Raw genomic sequence first — 19,740 nt, 5'->3', positions numbered from 1 at the left:
CTCATAGACAAGCTAATGAGATATTGGCTGGACAGGTAGACAGTGAGAAGGATTGAAAGGTGGCTGAAGTGGAGCCTGGAGGGTGGTGTGTGGATCAATGGCATGAAGTCTTGTTGGTGACCAGTAACTAGCAGTGTACTACAACAGTCAGTACTGGATGTAGTCCTGATTGATATATGTATTAACAATCTGAAGGTTGGGGCAGTGTATCTTCATTAATTTTATGTTACAAAATTGGGAGGAGTGGCTGATATGCCAGAGGATTGTGCTGCCATTCAGGAGAGCCTTGACAGGCTGGAGAAATGGGCTGACAGAAACTGCAGGAAGTGCAGCAAGAGGAAATGAACATCCTTACACCTGGGATAGAACAAATCCATGCGCCCATACATACTGAGGACTGATGAGCTGGGAAGCAGCTCTACAGAAAAGACTATGAACTTGAACACGAGCCAGCAGTATGCCCTAGTGGCAAGGAAGGCTGAAGATATCCTGAGCTGAATTAGGAGTGTTGCCAGCAGGTCAAAGGAAGTGCCAAATAAGGTATCTAAGAAACTGGAGTATCTCTTACGAAGAAGGGCTGGAAGAGCTACAACTGCTTAGAGAGGACTACGTATACATACGTTGCATATAAATGCCTGACAGAGACTGCAGAGAAGGTGGAGCTAGATTCCTCTCAGTCATGCCCAGTGACAGGACAAGATGAAATAAGCAAGAATTGAAACACAGGAGGTTCTATATGGCCATCAGGAGACATGTTTTCACTGTGCAGAGCACAGAGCACTGGCACAGGTTGCCCAGCAAAGTTGTAGAGTCTCTTCCTTAAAGATCTTCTAAAGGCACCTGGACGTGGTCCTGAATAATCAGCAATATGTGCCCCTACTTGATTAAGAGAGTTGGACCAGATGTTCTTCAGTGGCCATTTCCAAGCTCAAAGGGTCTTTGGTTTTGTAATTTGTTTATGTAAAAATGGCAAAGAATGCCATAGTTTAAATGGCCATATTTAAACTATGTGATATTTAAAATCACAGAATCATAAAATGGTTTGGGTTGGATGGGACCTTTAAAATCATTTGATTCCAACCCCCCTGCTATAGGCAGATGTGTCCCACTAGACCAGATTGCTCAGAGCCTCATCCAGCCTGGCCTTGAATGCTTCCAGGGAGGGGGCATCCACGACCTCCTTGGGTAACCTGTTCCAGATTCTCACCACCCTCTCAGTAAAAAATGTCTTCCTAATATCTAGTCTCAATCTACCAGTTTCCAGTTTAAAACCATTCTCCCTTGTCCTGTTGCTGCATGCCCTTCTAAAAAGTCCCTCTACAGCTTTTCTTGTAGACCCCTTTCAAGCTCTGGTGCTCCTGCCCTCTGATCATCTCTGCAGCTCTTCTGTGGACCCCCAGCAACAGATCCTGTCTTTTTTCAGTTATTACTGTCTTTTCCAACTCACAATTCCATGTATTTTAATGTACGAAGTGTATATAATACAGGTATATTTATGTTTAAAGATAACTGATATAATTGGGTTTTTATTATTTGTAGTTTCGTCCCATACATTTAGATAATTCCAGGTTTAGAATAGGCAACTCCATATTTGCAAGTTAATTCAGCCTTGTTAGAAAGAGATCTTAAAATTCTCTTTTAATTCCCTGCAAGTATGAATATATATACTCTTGTTTTCATTGCAGATTTTTGCAAGTGCTTCCAGCTTCTGCTGAGGATGAGAAGCTTCTGGTAGATGTCCTAAGATTTTTAAACAAATTGTGTAGAGAGCAGAGAACAAGCTTGGAGCCAGATCATCTGAAGTGGATCCTGAAATCATTGCTTAAAAATGTAAGAGAATATACATTAGAACTCAGCTGTAGACTGTACTGAGTGGTATAACTGTGAGCTGGTTGACTGTTTAGTTTATGATGAGCAGATGCAGGAAAAACAGCTTTTCTCAACAAAAGCAAGAAATAGCCTGTTCTTGTATTATTACTGTGCTACTTTGTGACTCTGTCCTACAGTTTTAAGTGTTTGCAAAAGTTACCTTTGAATAAGAGTAAATTTCTTCTGTACATATTAAATGATTTTTTTTTCCTAAGTTCAAATATTATATTTGCCAAATGCAAACATCTGTGTGTGTTTGCCTTGCTGTGGTGCAGGTAACTGAAATAAAATGGTTATACAGAGCTGAGTAAACATAGCTATGTGTAGCTTTATGCATAGCTCTATATGTAGACTACATATATATTTACACTGTTAAGTAAATAGCTGTACATATGTGATGTATGTACTTGCACAGCTGTATGTGTGTAGCTGTATGTTTAAGTACATAAGTAAGTTAAAGGATAGGTTTCTGTGCAGGTATATTGTGACTTTCTGCATGGTAAAGAAATAAAAATGTCTGTCTTGGATTAAGAACAAGAACTGAAAGTTAAGACAAGCTTCTGTTTTAAGTGTGTTTCAGTTTTGATTTAAAATGGTTGCAATAAATCTACGTAAAATATTTTTATAACCCTGACAAAGGTATTACGTGAGCAGATAGTTCACATAGTTGAAATATAAAAGTATAATATTGAAAGATATAATTAGTTTTTAATTTCAGTTCTTTAGATGTGTGCTTTTCACTTGAGATCTTATATAGTGTTATTCATTAAGATGTACAAAAATAAATAGGAAATTAAGATAACAAACAGTATAAAACAACTTTTATTGTATTTGTCACAATATAGTAATTCAATCCTTATAAAAACTAAATTATAAAGATAAAAGTGACTACAGTTATATAACTGCCTTGCCCAGGTACTGTTCTTCATAAAGCAAATGCATACTATACTCAAAGCAAGATCGTTCATGGTCTTAGAAGGGTTATTTATTAAGTAAAGTATGTGTGCATTTGTATTTTCCCATTTTTAAAATGCAGTTTAAACATTTAGAAAAAAATGCTAGTGATCTTCTTTTCAATTATGTATGGAACTGATACACTTCAATTTATATGGTGAATAGGAAATCCTATGGAATATAGTAGATATGGCTAATTAATGCCAGCAAATTTTTACTATGGCTTTTTTGGGGGGGGAGAGGTTGGTTGGTTTCAATTTACAAAAATATTTCTTGGTAAAATGATGATTATGGAATATGTGATTAGCACGTGTGATTTAAAAGCACTGAACAGACAACTGGCTTTAGTGTGTTTATTAAAATAGAATTTAAACAATGTGTTATGTGACTGTATTCTTATTATTTCCTCTTAGAAATCAAACTCCCTTTTGGGCCTCTTGGTGCGACCAGAATCCCAAGTGCGGGATGAAATAGATGAAATACAGGCTGCTGTCAGGCAACAGCTGGATAAAGAACTCATTCATCTTTTTAACACGCTGTTATTTTGTTCAATGTCAGTGACTGACAGGTACAGTTTAAATGGAACTGCCTTTGCCATTCTGACTGGGATATTAATGCCTTGTGCTACTGTATCTCAGTCAGAATTTGAATATAATTGCATCATGCTACATTCATGGTAAACTTTAAAAAAGGAATATACTCCTTTTTAAGTGAAGATCAATGTTAGCTAGGCCTTTTCACAGTAAAATTAGGAAATAAGAAAATTGTGACTAAATGTACTAGCGCAGTTTTTCAAAAAATGATAATTAAATTAATGACACTGAGAAGATGGGCCATTTCTTTTTCAGTACTGGAAATCTGCACAAGTGTAACTGGGTTGATTTTCTAGTAGTTACTTATAGAGAAGTAAAACACCAGAAAATCAGCAAAAATTTATTTCCATCCCCTTCCTTTTTGTTCTATGTTATATCGTTGACTATGTTTGTGTACATTGGTTATTGGACACTTATTTCCAGCATGAAATGCCACCCTTTTTCTGATAGTCAGACAAACAGAAATGAACTTCTATTAGATATTTTTTCTGAGTTTATAAAATTATATTTTCACACTAAATCTCTCTATCCAAGTGCATTCTGAGATGCTAAAATTGCAGCTGACATATTTATCTGTGCCACAACATAACTGCTTGTAAAGACTCCTTCGAAGTTCAGTCTTTATCATTCCTCCTACTCAGTTACTCAACTTCTAAATAAAACATATGAAAATAATGACAGCTAGAAAAAGAAGGATTATAGAAATCCCTGCCAATTATGTCTTAGACTCCCATATTTTCTATCTACCTGGATGATGGATTTGCAGGAAATATTTTAAAACTTGGTGCCTGAACCAGGACAAACATTAGCGAAGTCTTTGTGACTCTTGTCGCTATGATCTGACGTTCTTGAACTCTTTCTCTTTTATATGCTCATTAGAAATTACTGTTCTACCTCATATGTCCTTTTTTGGTTAAGCAGTCCTGTTCTGTAATTTCGTTCTTCATTATTTGGTACATAAGCCGACAGTTACTAATTCAGATAGATGCTGAGATCCACAGATTAGCAATAATAATAATGATGTACTGGCCTCTTACAAAACAATTCATTATAATAGCTTTATGATGACATTTGATGCATTTCTACTTTTTATAATTAATCCAGAGAGGGCTTGGAACTTGCTGGCTGTTTCAGAACTGAGCTGGCTCTCAAGCTGCTGCAGTGCTTAAGGGTAACAGATGCACCACATTTTTATGGACTTCCATCACTGGAGAGAACACTGAGAGGAATGGTTCATGTAACTGCACTTCCAGACTGGAGTACATATTCTGCTACTGCTGAACCTTTCACAATTTGTAAGAAATATTTAACAGGTCTTCTTGAGGTAAGTAGCTCATGTTATAACTTAACTTTTTGTCTGAATGCTTGTAAAACACTGTGTAACTAATAACATTGTAATTTTTACTCTTTACTTCTAGTGAATATCTTTACTATGAAAAGTGCTTTTCTTTCTTCAAGAAATTAGCTAAAAGATGAAGACTGGATGGTTTGATTTATATCTTTACTTAAAGGAAAAAAAAATTTGCAATGTTTGCTTGTGATGATTGGCCATATTGCATGTGCCTTCCCACTTCCTTTTTTTTGTATTTATTAGAATTTGATATGGAAATTTGATTTATTTATTCCTATTCAAGTCCTGAAGATAGAAGTGTCCCATATTCTTAAACATAGAATTTTGGAAAAGAGATTGGATTTTTAATTTCAAACATAGCAAAAAAAAAAAACCAAAAATCCCAAAACATTGGGTGCAATAAATGCCTGTTTCCAACAAAAACTTCACAATTGTTACTGAGATAGTGTTTAGCTATGTTTCTATTTAATATTTTCTTTATTATCTAGCTCCATTATATTCTTAATTTGAAGAGGCAAATAAAATAACTACTGTCTTTCAAAGGTTTAACCATACAAAAAAACTATGTATGAGTACGTCACTCATTAATAAATTATTAAAATTCAGCTAAAAGGGTATATTTGATAGTTTACCATCTTTCCATAAGTTTAATTTATGTGCGTTTGTCAGTTTATTCTCTACCTGTATACTGCTCACAGCAAAGCTACTGTGAACTTGTTCCTACACCCCCAGGTTATCTCATCATTTTATGTTGAATGGGGAGGAAATGCTATGTCCTTCATGGGGAAAGGTGTTACAAAAAGCACTGTTCTTTGTTTGCTTCACTTATCTCATGAAATGATGGCTCAAGCTAAGGATATGGTGAGTATGTTATAGTTTCCCTTATCTTGTCACTTTTGATGGCTAAGCACAGATATATTTTAACTGATACAATCTGGTAATTTAGTGTAGTCATTCTGGCACTCCACCCCAGTTAATAACTGTGATTGCCACTAGTGAAAACATTTCAGTACGATGAAGTATGATTGTGTATGGAAAAAAAGACTAGCCTTTGAGGAATTAAATCCTAAGTAAATAAACATTTAATATGATGAAATGAATATTTCATATAAAATGAAATTAACATTTCATGTTATCATAATAATAGTTTTAGATCCTGTCCATTGTTTACAGTCACATGACTTAGTGTCAGATCTTGTGGAGAGAGGAATATGAAGTTAACCTTCTTTCTCTGTGCAAGCACTGTTGTATAGGAAATATCCTGAACAACCAATTTAAAAATAAAAATTAAAGTTTATTACTAATACTAACTTAAAATGTATGGTCTAATGAATTGAGATAAAAACTGGTTAAAATTCAGGTGGCCTTTAAGTTTATTTTGCTCATTAGCAGTGTTATGAACCATTCTGGTTCTTTGGTACTTAAAGAACCACCTGATTAAGTTGGACATAGAATCCTTTAGCTCATAGCAAAGGACAGAAATGACTTAGAGATGTTTGTAAAGTACACGAGAAATAGAACAGATGCTAAGTACATGATTTCTTTGATATTGCTTTATGGTCATACATTGCTTACTTGGGTGTATTTCATTTTGTATTTTAATTCTCAACTCAAAGACTATAAAAGACTATGTTTACTGTTATTAATATTGTGTATTGAGAAGATTCATGGAAATGACACTGCTCCAAGTGAGGTATCCAAATGCAGTCATCTATTGCATGAAAAAAACATAAAATATACAGAGCTGAGACAGTCAGAAGATGCACCTGTAAAATTATCCTAGTACTAACAGGAGGTAGCCAAAAATTAAATTTCATTCTGTAGGTGAAGTCAATATAATATGTGCATGTTTATAGAGATAATAAACATCTTTTTCCTGGTGTATCAGTGTTATGTGCATTTAAAGTAGTTTAGAATGCCATTGGCAGCTCAGTCTGATGATAGACAGGCGTGGCATTGAAAGATTTAGAAAATAATTTCTTACTTTATTTTCTGTTTTCTGATCCAGGACTGGGTATCTCTTTGGTCTTTGCCGTACAATAGCAGTGAAGATCAAGTTCCATCTCACCTAGGTCTGACATGGCTGGTTCCTTTATGGGTAGATAGAGATCCTGAGGTTAGTTGTGCAACACTGATATCTTATTTTGACACTTGGGTTTACACAAATTGTTTGTTCCTTGAATTTAATATGGAAATTACAGATTTGCATTATTGAAAATGTTACTGACTGTATCCTAAACAACAGTATCAATAAAGTAGGGAGAATATTTTCATATAAAAACTCTGAAATTCTTTCCTATATCTTCAATATTCTATCCTCTTATTAGTCATTCATGATAATGAATCATAGGCAGTTTTCATTAACATTGCTTTCGTTTAGCTCCAAAGCAAAATATATTTATGTAAACTACAAATTTAGAGCAAATTAAAACTGTTAAATTATGAGTTTTTGAATCAGAACTGTTTTTAAATGGTAAAATGTGGAGGATGTTGAATGTATATTCATGTATTCAAAAATTATTGGTTTTGTTATTTATACATGCATGTAGTAATGACTAATGACTGTAAGTATAGAACCGGATGAATGCAGAAAGATAACTTGTATAAACAAAGCCTTTTAAAATGATTTTGTCTAAGCTACAGATTTAGTTGATTGAACTGAACAATAATTTAAAAAATGTGTCATTGCTGTAAGTAACACCATTTTTATTGTATTTACATGTACTAGGTCAGATTTACTGCACTTGGAATAGGATCAGCACTTACATCTCTTGAAATAGGTTGCATTGCTTTAGCAGAGAGTTGCCAAAACATTTCAGGAGGGCTATGGGGAACAGCATTAAACATCTTTCTAGACCAGTCTGAATGCAGCATGGTACGCAGGGAGGTATGTTTCTTGTAACCTTCTGCTGTCTTAAATTGTTGTGGGTAGTTGTTATGGATAAAACAAATAGGTAGATTTTAATCTGTTTTGCTCTATTTGCAAGCCCTTTGGTGTACCAGCGTGTCACCAGTTCTCCAGTAAATATGTCCTCAAAGCAAAATATCTGATTTGCTCTTTTTAACTGCATATACATTTTTTTTTTACATTTCCTTTTTTTTTTCTTTCTTTTCTTTTTTCACGTGAACTTGGAAAATCTTTGTTTGATGTATATCTAAAACAGTGGAATAATATATCAACTATCCTGTTCAGTCTGATGTGTTTTATTGAGCTGTATTGGCTAGACAGCAATATTGATGCTTTCATTTCTTTTAGGCTGCTTTTATTCTGCAAAATCTCCTTGTGATCCCAATTCCTACTGAAGACCTAAAAGACTGTGTTTGGCAAGTGAGTGATTATTACACTTGATGAGATGAGTTTATACTGTCACAGAGAGGCATTATTGGATATGAGAAGTTATATCAATACACCTAGAAAACAGATTTTAAAAGTTACATTTGAGATGACATTTTGAAACAAATATGTGAGTAGATAAGCTTCTCCTACCTCCCAGAGAGTTCAAGAAAACAAGTAAAACTTGATTGTCTAGTACCTAAGGGAGGAATAACTGCGTGCACCAGAACAGGTTGGGGGATAACCTGCTGGAGAGGAGCTCTGAGGAGAGGGGCCTGGGGGTCCTGGTGGATGACAGGTTGGCCACGAGCCAGCAGTGTGCCCTGGTGGCCAAGAAGAGCGTGGCCAGCAGGTTAAGGGAGGTGATCCTCCCCCTCTACTCTGCCCTGGTGAGGCCTCAACTGGATTATTGTGTCCAGTACAGGGTACCCAGGCACTTGGGTATAAAAAAGACAAGGATCTCCTTGAAAGAGATCAGAGGGCTTCAAAGATGATAAAGGGCGTGGAACGCCTCTCGTATGAGGAAAAGCTGAATAACCTGGGTCTGTTCAGCCTTGAAAAAAGAAGACTCAGGGAGGGGACTCAGAGGGGATCTGATCCATGTCTATAAATATCTAAGGAGTGGAGGCAAAGGAATGAGGCTGGACTCTTCTCAGCAGTGTGTAGCAATAGGACGAGGGGAAATGGTCATAAACTGAGGTAAAGGAAGTTCCACACAAATGTGCATGGGAACTTCTCCTTCTCTGGAGACATTCAAGTCCTGCCTGGGCGCCTACCTGTGCAACCTGGGCTAGGGAGCCGCTTTGTCAGTGGCATAGGATTCAATGATCTCTAGAGGGTCCCTTTCAATCCCTACAATTCTGTGATTCTGTGTATAGTATCTTTGATCATTTCTATACAGTATCTTATGTATATCTTTGATCTCCAAGGAAACTTGATTACTTGCACAGTATTAATGTCTTGAGATAAAAATTGGTTAGTTATTTTGCCTGGAATGCAACTAGATTTTAGGTATATAAGAAAAACTTCTGAGAAAATAGTGTTTAACGTGGTGTTTAATATTTTGAAAGAAATATGAGTGACAGAAAACAAGCCAAAGAAAGGTGAAGTGGCTTCTTGCTTTAGATACTTTTAAAGAGCATACTCTCTTGCTTAAAGAGATGAGCTTCAGCAAGTTGCTGTCCAGCTGGCTCTTGTTTCAGTCTTTGGATATTCATGAATTTATTATCTTATCAATACAGGTAATTATTTAATAGCATGGGATTTACAAGGTGCAAGCCATTGTGATGTCAATATAAACTTGTTGATATTAAAAGTTGCTTTTTAGTCTTTAAACTTTTCAATGACTATGGTGAAGTGACAGAAATTGAATATAGTTGAAGAATTAGAATGCCTTCTAGTGCAGTTAATAAGTTTTGAGTCAATTCTTACTAAGTGCATTTTAATGGAAATTGCACATCACCTGGTATGGGCTCATGCAGAAAGATATAAAACAACACTTTATGACACTGGGAAAATTAAAAGTGCTTGAATATAAACAGTAATTAAAATTATAAGATACCAGCAGGATAAAATACTGTATTTCTGAGCTACTTTTTCTTCCCAAATGTGCACTGAATAAGATAAATTGTTTATAGACCTTAATGCAATCAAGTTCAAAGGAGACCAATAAGTGGTGAATAGCAGGAATAATATACCATAGACAAAGTAGAATATTCTTATTTCTTTCCTTATTTCTTTCCTTAAGTAAATAGGTTTTGGAAAGAAAAGGCTGTTACTAAAGCTTATAGGCTCTAGTAATGCTTGTTGTCTTCATTCATTTTGTTTCCTTCTTAATAGTTTTTGTTGTGTTATTTTAAAGGGTGACCTCAGGAGGCATTTTTAATAAGTCAGCCTGTATAAGGCATGCTAAGGTTGTGATGTACTGCATTTTTTGACAGTTGCTGAAGTCAGAATGCATTATGAGAGGAACTCTTTCAAATTGTTCCCAATATGCAATAAGATGATTGGCATGGCTTTTTAGACTTGCAAAGACAGTTATGGATTTTGACTGAATTTAAGAAAATTTCTGAAGTATACATTTGTCATCATTGATACAATCCAAGTATATTGCCCGACAGTGTATGAGCAGTTTTGTAATTCATTATAAGCAATTTGTATGAAGTAATGTTATCCTTCAAACTATTTAACATTTCATTCTTTACCAATTAATATAAAAGGCAAATGGTCAAAAATGTCTGTTTATGTATTATACAAAACAGAAAGTAATCACTAGCCATTCAGAACTCTGGTTATAGCTTACCCTGTAACACAAAATAGTTTTAATCCTTTCACTTGACCCATTCTTTTCTTGGAAAATAAGTTTATGTTCAGTGTAAATGGAGGGGTTAGGGAAGATGTAGAGCCTTCTGGGAACAAATAGCATTTTTCAAGTGACTTCATTATCAATGAAGAGCAGCCGTAGATAAAGCACGAAAGAAAATTTCTATTTAGTTTTGCAAGATGCTTCTGAAAACTTGCAGAATGTAATATTTTTTCTGAGTCTGAATTCTCTTGCCAGTTAACATTTTTAGTTTTTATGAAAATAGATGATTACTTAGCCTAATATTATGACTTTTTGTTTTCTTCTATTAAAACAGAAAACACTGAAAAAATATTGTAACAAACAGGCAGATCAAACTGCTGGAAACAAACAAACAAAAAAAACCCCAGACATAACTACTATGAAGCCCTTCTTTTAGTGTATAGACACAGTTCTCAAGTGAGTGTCCCTGAAGTCAGTATTTAAAAATAAATGACTGAAAACCATTCTTTAGAGATAATGTCTCTATTTTCATAAGTTCATAAGTTCATAAGGTTGGAAAGGACCTATAAGATCATCTAGTCCAACCATCAATTTATTTATTTATTTATTTATTTATTTATTTATTTATTTATTTATTTATTTAACCAATTTATTTATTTAGTTAACCATCATTTTATTTTCCAAGTAATTGTTTATCATAGATTGACATGGAATAAATGTAGCATAACCGCTGTGTGCTTTTATAATAGGGTAACTGCTAAGGATATTCACTCATCTTATTAAGAGCATACTCTCTCTTAAAATAAACTTTTACGTTAGTTGATATTTATAAGCAGAATTAAATGAGAAATTTTTAGCAGCTACGTAGAAAGTTATAGAAGGGTATAACTTAGAGGTTTTAAGACTGTGTTTGTATCAGATGGCTTTAATTTCTCAATAATTAAATATCTATTTCCATTGTTCTAAATCATTTCTCTTCTTGAAAAACTTGGTGATTTAGCTCAGTCTCAAAATATGATTGCCAGAACCTGTCTGTAAAACAGCTGTGCATATACAGACAGACAATATTAGGCTTAAAGTTGTGTTTAGTTTGTTGTTGCCAGTTTATTTTTATGTAAAAGATAGATTCCTTTCAAGAAATTAGTTTTGTTAATTTCATATTTTCAGGGACCCTGTGTACACGATGAAGAAACTGGCCTCTACCAGACTGGAAAACCTGCACTTAAGACTCTTCTGCATCACTGTCAGTTTTATGAACATTTGAATCAAATGGTGAAACACTGTTACCTAGGTTGTTATATGTTTGATGTGAATTCTTCCAAGGATGACAACCACATCATTGAAAAAAGTGGTTCAACTGGTAAGTTATATAAATCTTGTAGTATTTTTAACTTACTGAAGTAACACCCAGCTAAGTGATTTGTATTAAAGGTGGAGTTCAAATAGAATGTGTTAGCCATGAATATAAATGTTTTTGAGTTCAATTTTTATCTTAAAGTTTTAAGAATAAATAGATCACCAATTCAACACATTTCAGAAAAAGCTCTGAACTATTTTTTATGTCTTCAAAAATTTGTAAATGGAAAAAGATATAATTGGTTCTGCAGTACATTATCTTGCAAAGTATTAGAAATAAAATACTTCTACAGTTGGGACTTTGACAGAGTAGTACAAACAAAGTTTAAGAATAAAGAAGCACATACCTACCCTCAGGAAGACAAACACTTCCTTCCAGCTTGTTGTCACATGCAAACTACTGAGGATGCATTCAATTCATAGAATCAGAGAATAGTTTGGGTTGGAAGGGACCTTTAATATCATCTTGTTCCAACCCCCCTGCTATAGGCAGGGTCACCTCCCTCTAGACCAGGTTGCTCAAAGTCCCATCCAGACTCACCTATCAGTAAAGATATTAAATAGGACTGATCCCTGAGGAACAGCACTCATCGCTGTTTCCCAGCTGTGTTTATCTCCATTCACCACCACTCTCTGGGCCTGACCATTCAGCCACTTTTTTAACCAATGAAGAATACACCTAAGTCTGTATACTCTGGTGCTATACTGTTGATTTTTTTTTCTACATATGAAAACAGCAAAGTCTATTATTAACAGGTCTAGTGCTATAAGATTTTCATCACTATTTGTTTTGAATTGTTTACAAGTTAATTCCACCTTCATTATATTTATGAATATAGGTTTTCTTGAAATTACTTTTCTTAAAACATTAGCTTAACGATTTTTGAGGATAAGGACTTTGGTTCATTGTTTTTGTACTATGAGACCCCCAAATCAGTACTTTCACCTTATTCCATTTTAAATTAAACTAAATCTGAATTATTTAAAATTAGTGAAGGCTATGTAACTGCCATTTGAGCTGGGCATATTTTTTCCCATGCTTTTGTAAGTTACAGCTGAAGATTGTATTCTATTAAATTTCTGTTTATTCAGGGGTTTACTGGATAATAATTCAGTGGTACAATATGAAGAAAAAAATAAGTATTTTGAGACTATTATAAATATTTTGTATATTTGACAGTAGCTACTTAGCTACTTCTTTGTAACGTGAAACAATGCTTTGAAGTAATAAGAATGTTTGTTTGATTCTGATAATGTTTTTTTCTCCCCCCCCCTGTACAGATTTTGATGATTCCCTTAATCTTTGGAAGGTTCTATCCAGTCAAAGCCCATCTTCACATTCTCAATCAACATCAGAAACTATGGTAACTTCCAGAGTAATCTTTTTATGTCAAATACACTATTACTGGCTATACACTTTGAGGAAAATTAAAACTGTTGTTAATTCAAGAAAAAACTTTTAAATATCAGTTTAGTTTAAGAGCTGAAACTAATTAAGAATTATATTGATTTTAGTTTTAGGATGCTGAAGAAAACTTTTAAGTGGCTTAACTATTCTAACAAGAGGCACAGGCCAATGTTAAATTCTGCCACTACTACTAGGAACATACACTCCACAGATACTACTCTGTAATCAGCTTTATTGACAAAATGCAGTCATTTTTGTCTATAACTGTCACTTCTGCTGCTTTTATTGAAACCATCCTTTTAGAAATAAACTGTATTTAGATTATGAAGCTTTAGAATTGGATCAATGAAAACTATGTAGGCATGTTGGGTTAAAGATATTTTATGTCATAATGAATACTGGATTCTGAAGTGTTTTTATAAAGTATGAAAGTGCCACAAGACTCAAGATAGATACAGAAGACGTAAGAAAGTAGATTAAACTAGTTTCTAGCCAGGATGATACCTGCAATTAAAAAATCTGAGCACTTACTGTCTTTTAAAGTAGCAAATGCAAAAGAAGAGGAAGCAAAGAGTTCATTATATCATGGCTTGAGTGGTTTAAAAAAATACTTTTGAATTTACTACATCAAATTAATGTATTTTCATTTATATTTGTAAAGTTGCACATCATAGTTTAATGTAAAGGCTTAGCTCTACAGTTCCATTTAAAAAATGGACCACTAAAATTAATTAAAGCTGAAAGTGTATGGTGATAGGCTGATTTGTATCAGTTGTCCAGATATTGTAGAGTTAGTATTTAGTAGGATCATGCTCTTACTATTATTTTAAGTAATATTAAAATTTATTATTTTCCATGAGATACATATATAGATTTCACACAAAACCTTTGGTTGTCATGAGGATAATTTTCATTTGTCTTGCACACTGATTCACAGTGTAAACTTATTTTCATTGATTGTGGTTTTTGCCCTTTAAATAAACCATACCAGTGCTTAATGTGATAGCTGCTAAATTACCAAGCTGGAATGACAAATGCGAATATCTAATATTCCAATACTGTTATTAATTACGAGGGGAAAGACAGAAGAAGGGAAATACAAGCTGTATTTCAGAGTGCAGTTAATGACTATTAAGTGTTTATCTAGTAAAACTTGGAAATATTCCTTTTTAAAACTCAAACTTTACTTGCAACCAGACACAATTTATTTCTGTTACAAATCATCTTCACATTTTACCTTCCTACTGGTTGGCTCAAAGTTTTCTATTTTGATGTACAAGGAAAATAAATAAGTTTATGAAGTTGATAATGAAAGTTTAAAGATATAGGGATATAATCAATTAAAGAACGCTAGGTGGCATACTTTCCCCATCACAGATGAAAAGAAGTCTGCAGGCCTTACTGAGGGAAAAATATTTTCCTGTATGATACCAATTTGATGACAAAAGCCACAAGTAATTGAGAGTTGCAGGTAAAAATACTTACATTGAAAACTGTTTCCTGATATATATATATATTTAAATTCTTCTAGTTATTTCTATATACATTTATTTCATAAACACCAGCCTAGGAAGCTTCTATTAGCCACATCCTGAAGATCTTTCTAGATGTTTTTCATTTAATTCTATAAGTGGACAATAAAGAGAGCTGGATTATTTTTTTAATGTATCTGAAATCAGTTCTCACGTATAACAACAACAGCAAAAAATAATTTTCAGTTTTTTCAGATTTCACGTAACCTATGCTTTAATTGAACTTTCCACTGCCAAAGACTTTTCACATAATCTTAAGTGAAAATAGTATCTAAGTTTCTTTTAGGCTACATTTTTCCTCACCCCTATTTTTTCTCCAGATTTAGAAAAATAAAAATTAGAAAATTAAAAACCAAGTACATTCATAGCAGAAATCATTATTTTCTTTTTACTTTACCATATAAAGTAGTAGATCTTGAGAGGCTATCAATACAGTTCTACACAATTTATAGAATGGCAATGTGGGAATAAAATCAATGACTCAAGGTCACATAAAAGGCAACAAGAGAGCTGAATTACTTATACTGTGACTGATGCATGCTGTATCTTGTGTCTTTAAGATCTCCGTGGATTACATATTTTTGTCCAATTTATTTTTCTGTAAACTACAATATGTTGCTGATTGAAGGAAATAACCATGTTTTGTCTCTTATAGAATTTGCTATTTAAACTTTATCATTATTATCATTACACAGAATTTATTTTAACCAATATGTTTGTTTTTTGTTCAGTATTATGGTTGAGGACACTATACAGCATATACATTAAAAGTTGTTTCACCCTGTATGAATACACTGGGGTTGTTTCATGCCCAGGGCTGCTTAGCAGAATGAACAGTTATTTAAAAAATTAAGCTAAGGTTCAGGTTAATAATCTATAAATGTTTCCCAAATAGCAAAGTCATGACCATTCTTACCTTTGAAATCTTCCTATTCCCATTTTATAAACATTGTGTATTTTATTTTCGGGGATCTATGGTTACCGAAGTATTCTACAGCTAAGCAATTTAAACCTTTGAAAAGAGAATTAATCATGGCAAGGCCATTAAAGTAGTTTTAAAGAAGGCCTTTTATTCCCCCATCTAGTAGATAAACAGTAAAGCCATTTATCTTTGTGATGAGTTTTGTATTCTTTTTTTAATTGTTCTGGTCTACAGTCATCATCTCCCCATCATGCAACTTTCTTCACTCCCTTAAACTCCCTTGCAAAATCTGTTGCTTTGCTACTAAGCAGCAGAACACTTCATTGCTCCTAGAAAGTATGGGTATGGTGGCAGTAGTCAATATTCTTTTGTGGACATGATATCCTAGACCTCCAGCTGATCCTTATCAAAAGTGATATATAGAAGCGCTTATATCTTTTATTTCCTGGAAGGCATCACACTGTGGAAATAACTTTGTTGTATTACTATATGTATTCTGTTAAGATAGTGAAAAGGTTTGGTTTTTAACCCATATCTTAATATGAAGCAATTACAAATAAATGTCATGTTATATCATCTGGTTTTTATAACCAGATAAAGATTTCATTGATTTTTCTTTCTACATATCTAATACCTTATTTTTTATTTGCCAAAAGTGTTTAGATGACTTTGCAAGAAGCATGATTTATTGTCCTATATAATTGATGCTATTTATTAACATGTGAGTGTGCTTGTATGAATTCGTAATAATATCTTTAAGATGAGTCTCAGCATAGTAATAACTTCTTTCAGAACTTACTTGTTCCAGAGGTGAAGGTTGCATCTGGGGTTTGTTATTTTCAAAAAAGACTTATGCCTTTTGTCATTTATTTGAATGCTTGGAATTGTAATGCTAAATAAATGCAGAATTTGTCATGTGTCAAGATAGATTGATTTACTGTTGTATGATTTTAATAACGATTCAAGTCAACAAGTGCTAAACTTGGGATAATTTATTTCAGATGTGAAATATGTTCTTTAGTTATATATATATTAACAAAGTCTGAATTCAAATTGGTTGGTGCAATTTGATACTGTTTGCCAACATACAAGTACCCTGCTGAGCGTATCCTACTGGTGGTGTGACCCCAGATGTATCTGAGCTATGAATGTCCTTGGCTTCAGACATGCACCCCAAATCTTAATGCAGCTTGTCTTCAGTCTTATAATAATCTTCTGGCTTTTCCAAGGAACACTGAGCAGGCTTTAGGAGAAAGATTCAGGACTGTAGAATGGACAGTAGTAGAAGACTAGTGGAAAATGGGGAAGAACAGCGTAGGAGGTGGCAGCTTTCTGTTCATGCAAGGACTTCAGTCTCAGTTAAATTTGTTCATATAGAACCACAGAATGGTTTCTATTGGAAGGGAATTTAAACATCATCTAGTTCCAACCCCCGAACTTGGGGTTGGAACTAGATGATATTTAAAGTCCCCTCCAATACTTCCTTCCACTAGATCAGATTGCTCAAAGCTTCACGGAAGCCTGGCAACATTTGTCATTGATGATTGGTGGGATGGCAGAGTTAAACCTTCTCAGAATAAGAAAATACAGTGTAGATAATTTATGTAGCTGAATGTGCTCCTGAGAAAGTCAAAGCCAATCCTGGAATGCAGTGACCTAGCTAGCTACAAGAATACAATGAGTAGGAAGGGAATAATTCGGATTTCCTTTACCCCTACTCTATCTTTTATATTTTGACTATAAAGTTCTTTCTGACTTTTGCATAGTTAAGAGAAATATTGAACCTTTGATTCATTTTTAACATCAAAAATTCTGAAATATTTCAGTCTTCCTTAGAAAGCTCACTGTGAAGAAAAATCTAGTAAGATGCTTCTCCAAGTTGTGACTGTCCTGTGATTTCTTTGCTGTTCCCAAGGCTTTGTATTCTTTACACTGTATATTGATATTCTTGGAAAAAACACATATATGTTACGTGAATTGTTTAGATAAGAATTAAAATTAACAGAAGCGAAAATGACCTGACACGAACAGTGCTTCCCATGTATTCTGAGACAGGTCACAGGTCTTGTGTCACAAAACTATTAAGCTTTGGAGTCTGTTTCTTCTGATTTCAAGCTTGTGGTCATAAACACTACACCAAAAGCATTAAGAATCTCTTTTGAAAGCATGCAAAATTAATAATATGATCAATAATCTAGTTGTCCAACTGGTAGAATAAAAGCATGATAAATAATTTAATGTGATGTAAGTGTCATATTTTCAGCATGAAGTGAACATTTAGGGTTCATGGGATGAAGATTAATACAATTATTCAGAGTCAGGCTCTGGAACCTCAGCTTTAACTGATGAACCCACTTGTGCTATTTTTCTGTGTCTCGATATAAGTGCACAAGTCCTGATGGTCTCATTAGAGCAAATAGTCCATGAGAAATTTGAGTTTAAACACTTCAGTAGTGACAAAACTGTGTAGTGCCAGAAATTTCCAGTATCATGGGCACTGATTAATTTTTAACTGAAATGTTTAGCTGGTTTATATTACTTATCTTTCAATACTTTTGATTATTGGATACATTTAAATATGTATTTATTTGTGGAAATATAATGTATATATGAACAAATTTTATGACGTTTTGGCTGAATTGTATTTGCATTTTTTTTTCATTTAAGCCAAATGTAAATAAAAGTCTCCTCTATCAAAGCTGGAATCAACTAATTTCCTTTTTATGACTTTCTAGATTCTGTCTGTATCACCAGCACCAGGGAGTGTTACTGAACTCCAGGCAGCAATCCCAACAAATTCAACCCATTTCATTCCTGAAACTGCAGTTAATCGGCTTATGGCACAAGGTAAGTCAGATTTTGAGTTTGTATGTATAGTAATTACTGCTTCACCTGCTAGTTTTCTAGTATTTGTATTTGAGTTTAAAGCCTGTGTATTACTGGAACACTTGCCATTGATGCTTCTAATGGTTATTTCAGAAAACAAGTATGAAAAACTCCCTGTAAAAAGAAAAGGAATTGACAGAACTAGAAATGGTTGATACTGCTTGAAGTGTAACTGAAGACTTAGTTTCTATTCCTGTCATCCAATCACCCTTTCAAAATTTTCCCTATTGGAAAAGCAGTTGTATACATGCACACACAAAAAGCTTTTTATGTATATAATCGTAATTCAATTTATAAATATAATAATTAAATATGTTTAATATATATAGATATAATCTACATTCATATCTATATAAATATTTTTTGTTTAGGAAATAATTGGAAACAAAATTTATATCGTTATAGATTTACTATTTGTATTTAATGATTATTAGCACCTCTAGAAATAACATTTTATTGCAAAACTATTTTAAGTAACACTTTTCTATATTTTACTTGTTTTTTCTTTTTTTCTTTTTTCTCACTCAGTATACTGTTTTAAGTATGGGGGGAATTTGGATATTTTATGTAAAGTACAAATCATGTTCTTTTGTGCGACTGCTTTAATTAATCTTTTGTATATTTTGTATGTTTTTCTTTTTTTTTCTTTTTCTATTTATTAAACATATGCTAGGTCAAAGTGATACTACCACAACAGCGTCTCCAAGTCAACATGATTCTCCTATGTCTGCTGCAGTGTCTAAACAGTGTGCTGTAGTCACACCTGCACTTTTGTCAGCTGTCTGCAGCCTTCTGCACAATCTGTTGATCGTTACACCAAAAGATACCAGCATTGCCCTTCAACAACATTTGCTAAGAGCTTTCAGCAGGTATGAGGTCAATAGCTGATGAATTAGAGACAAAATGTAGTAACAGTTTGAAAGGGGATCTATCAGTATTTCTTAGTAAAACTGTTAGAAATATTGATCACTTCTTGCTTCTGGAGTGTTCAAAAATGCCTTTTGGCATTTTTGTGTGTATAGATACATATATTCTTTTCCATACAAGAGGTAGTTTAATTGGTGATACCATTTGGTGGTGTCTAACTTCTACAGAACTACTGTGTATACTGTGTCATTGGTCATTTAGTTGTTGGGAAGGGAAGGAGTTTCTTTTTTCTTCTTATTTAACACCTCAGTATGTGATATATTTAGCTCTTCAGAATTGCAGATCAGTTCGATTCATTTTATA

General features: G+C 33.7%; 1 protein-coding gene across 1 annotated transcript in view; it reads left to right on the top strand.

The window, feature by feature from the left end:
• The window catches only part of RTTN (rotatin), a 71,247-nt gene that overhangs the window by 32,050 nt on the left and 19,457 nt on the right, over positions 1–19,740 (top strand). The window contains exons 26-36 of the mRNA XM_065752232.1: positions 1,686–1,830; positions 3,237–3,391; positions 4,521–4,740; positions 5,500–5,628; positions 6,776–6,883; positions 7,496–7,654; positions 8,024–8,095; positions 11,574–11,766; positions 13,044–13,126; positions 18,360–18,471; positions 19,184–19,379. Coding sequence (XP_065608304.1) covers positions 1,686–1,830; positions 3,237–3,391; positions 4,521–4,740; positions 5,500–5,628; positions 6,776–6,883; positions 7,496–7,654; positions 8,024–8,095; positions 11,574–11,766; positions 13,044–13,126; positions 18,360–18,471; positions 19,184–19,379 — 1,572 coding nt within the window. The remainder of the gene's footprint in view (positions 1–1,685; positions 1,831–3,236; positions 3,392–4,520; positions 4,741–5,499; positions 5,629–6,775; positions 6,884–7,495; positions 7,655–8,023; positions 8,096–11,573; positions 11,767–13,043; positions 13,127–18,359; positions 18,472–19,183; positions 19,380–19,740) is intronic.

This window comes from Cyrtonyx montezumae, unplaced genomic scaffold (assembly GCF_038088225.1).
Source record: "Cyrtonyx montezumae isolate F1298 unplaced genomic scaffold, pur_monq_1.0 scaffold_8, whole genome shotgun sequence".
Lineage (NCBI taxonomy): Eukaryota > Metazoa > Chordata > Aves > Galliformes > Odontophoridae > Cyrtonyx > Cyrtonyx montezumae.
This window is presented reverse-complemented; position numbering and strand designations above follow the sequence as displayed.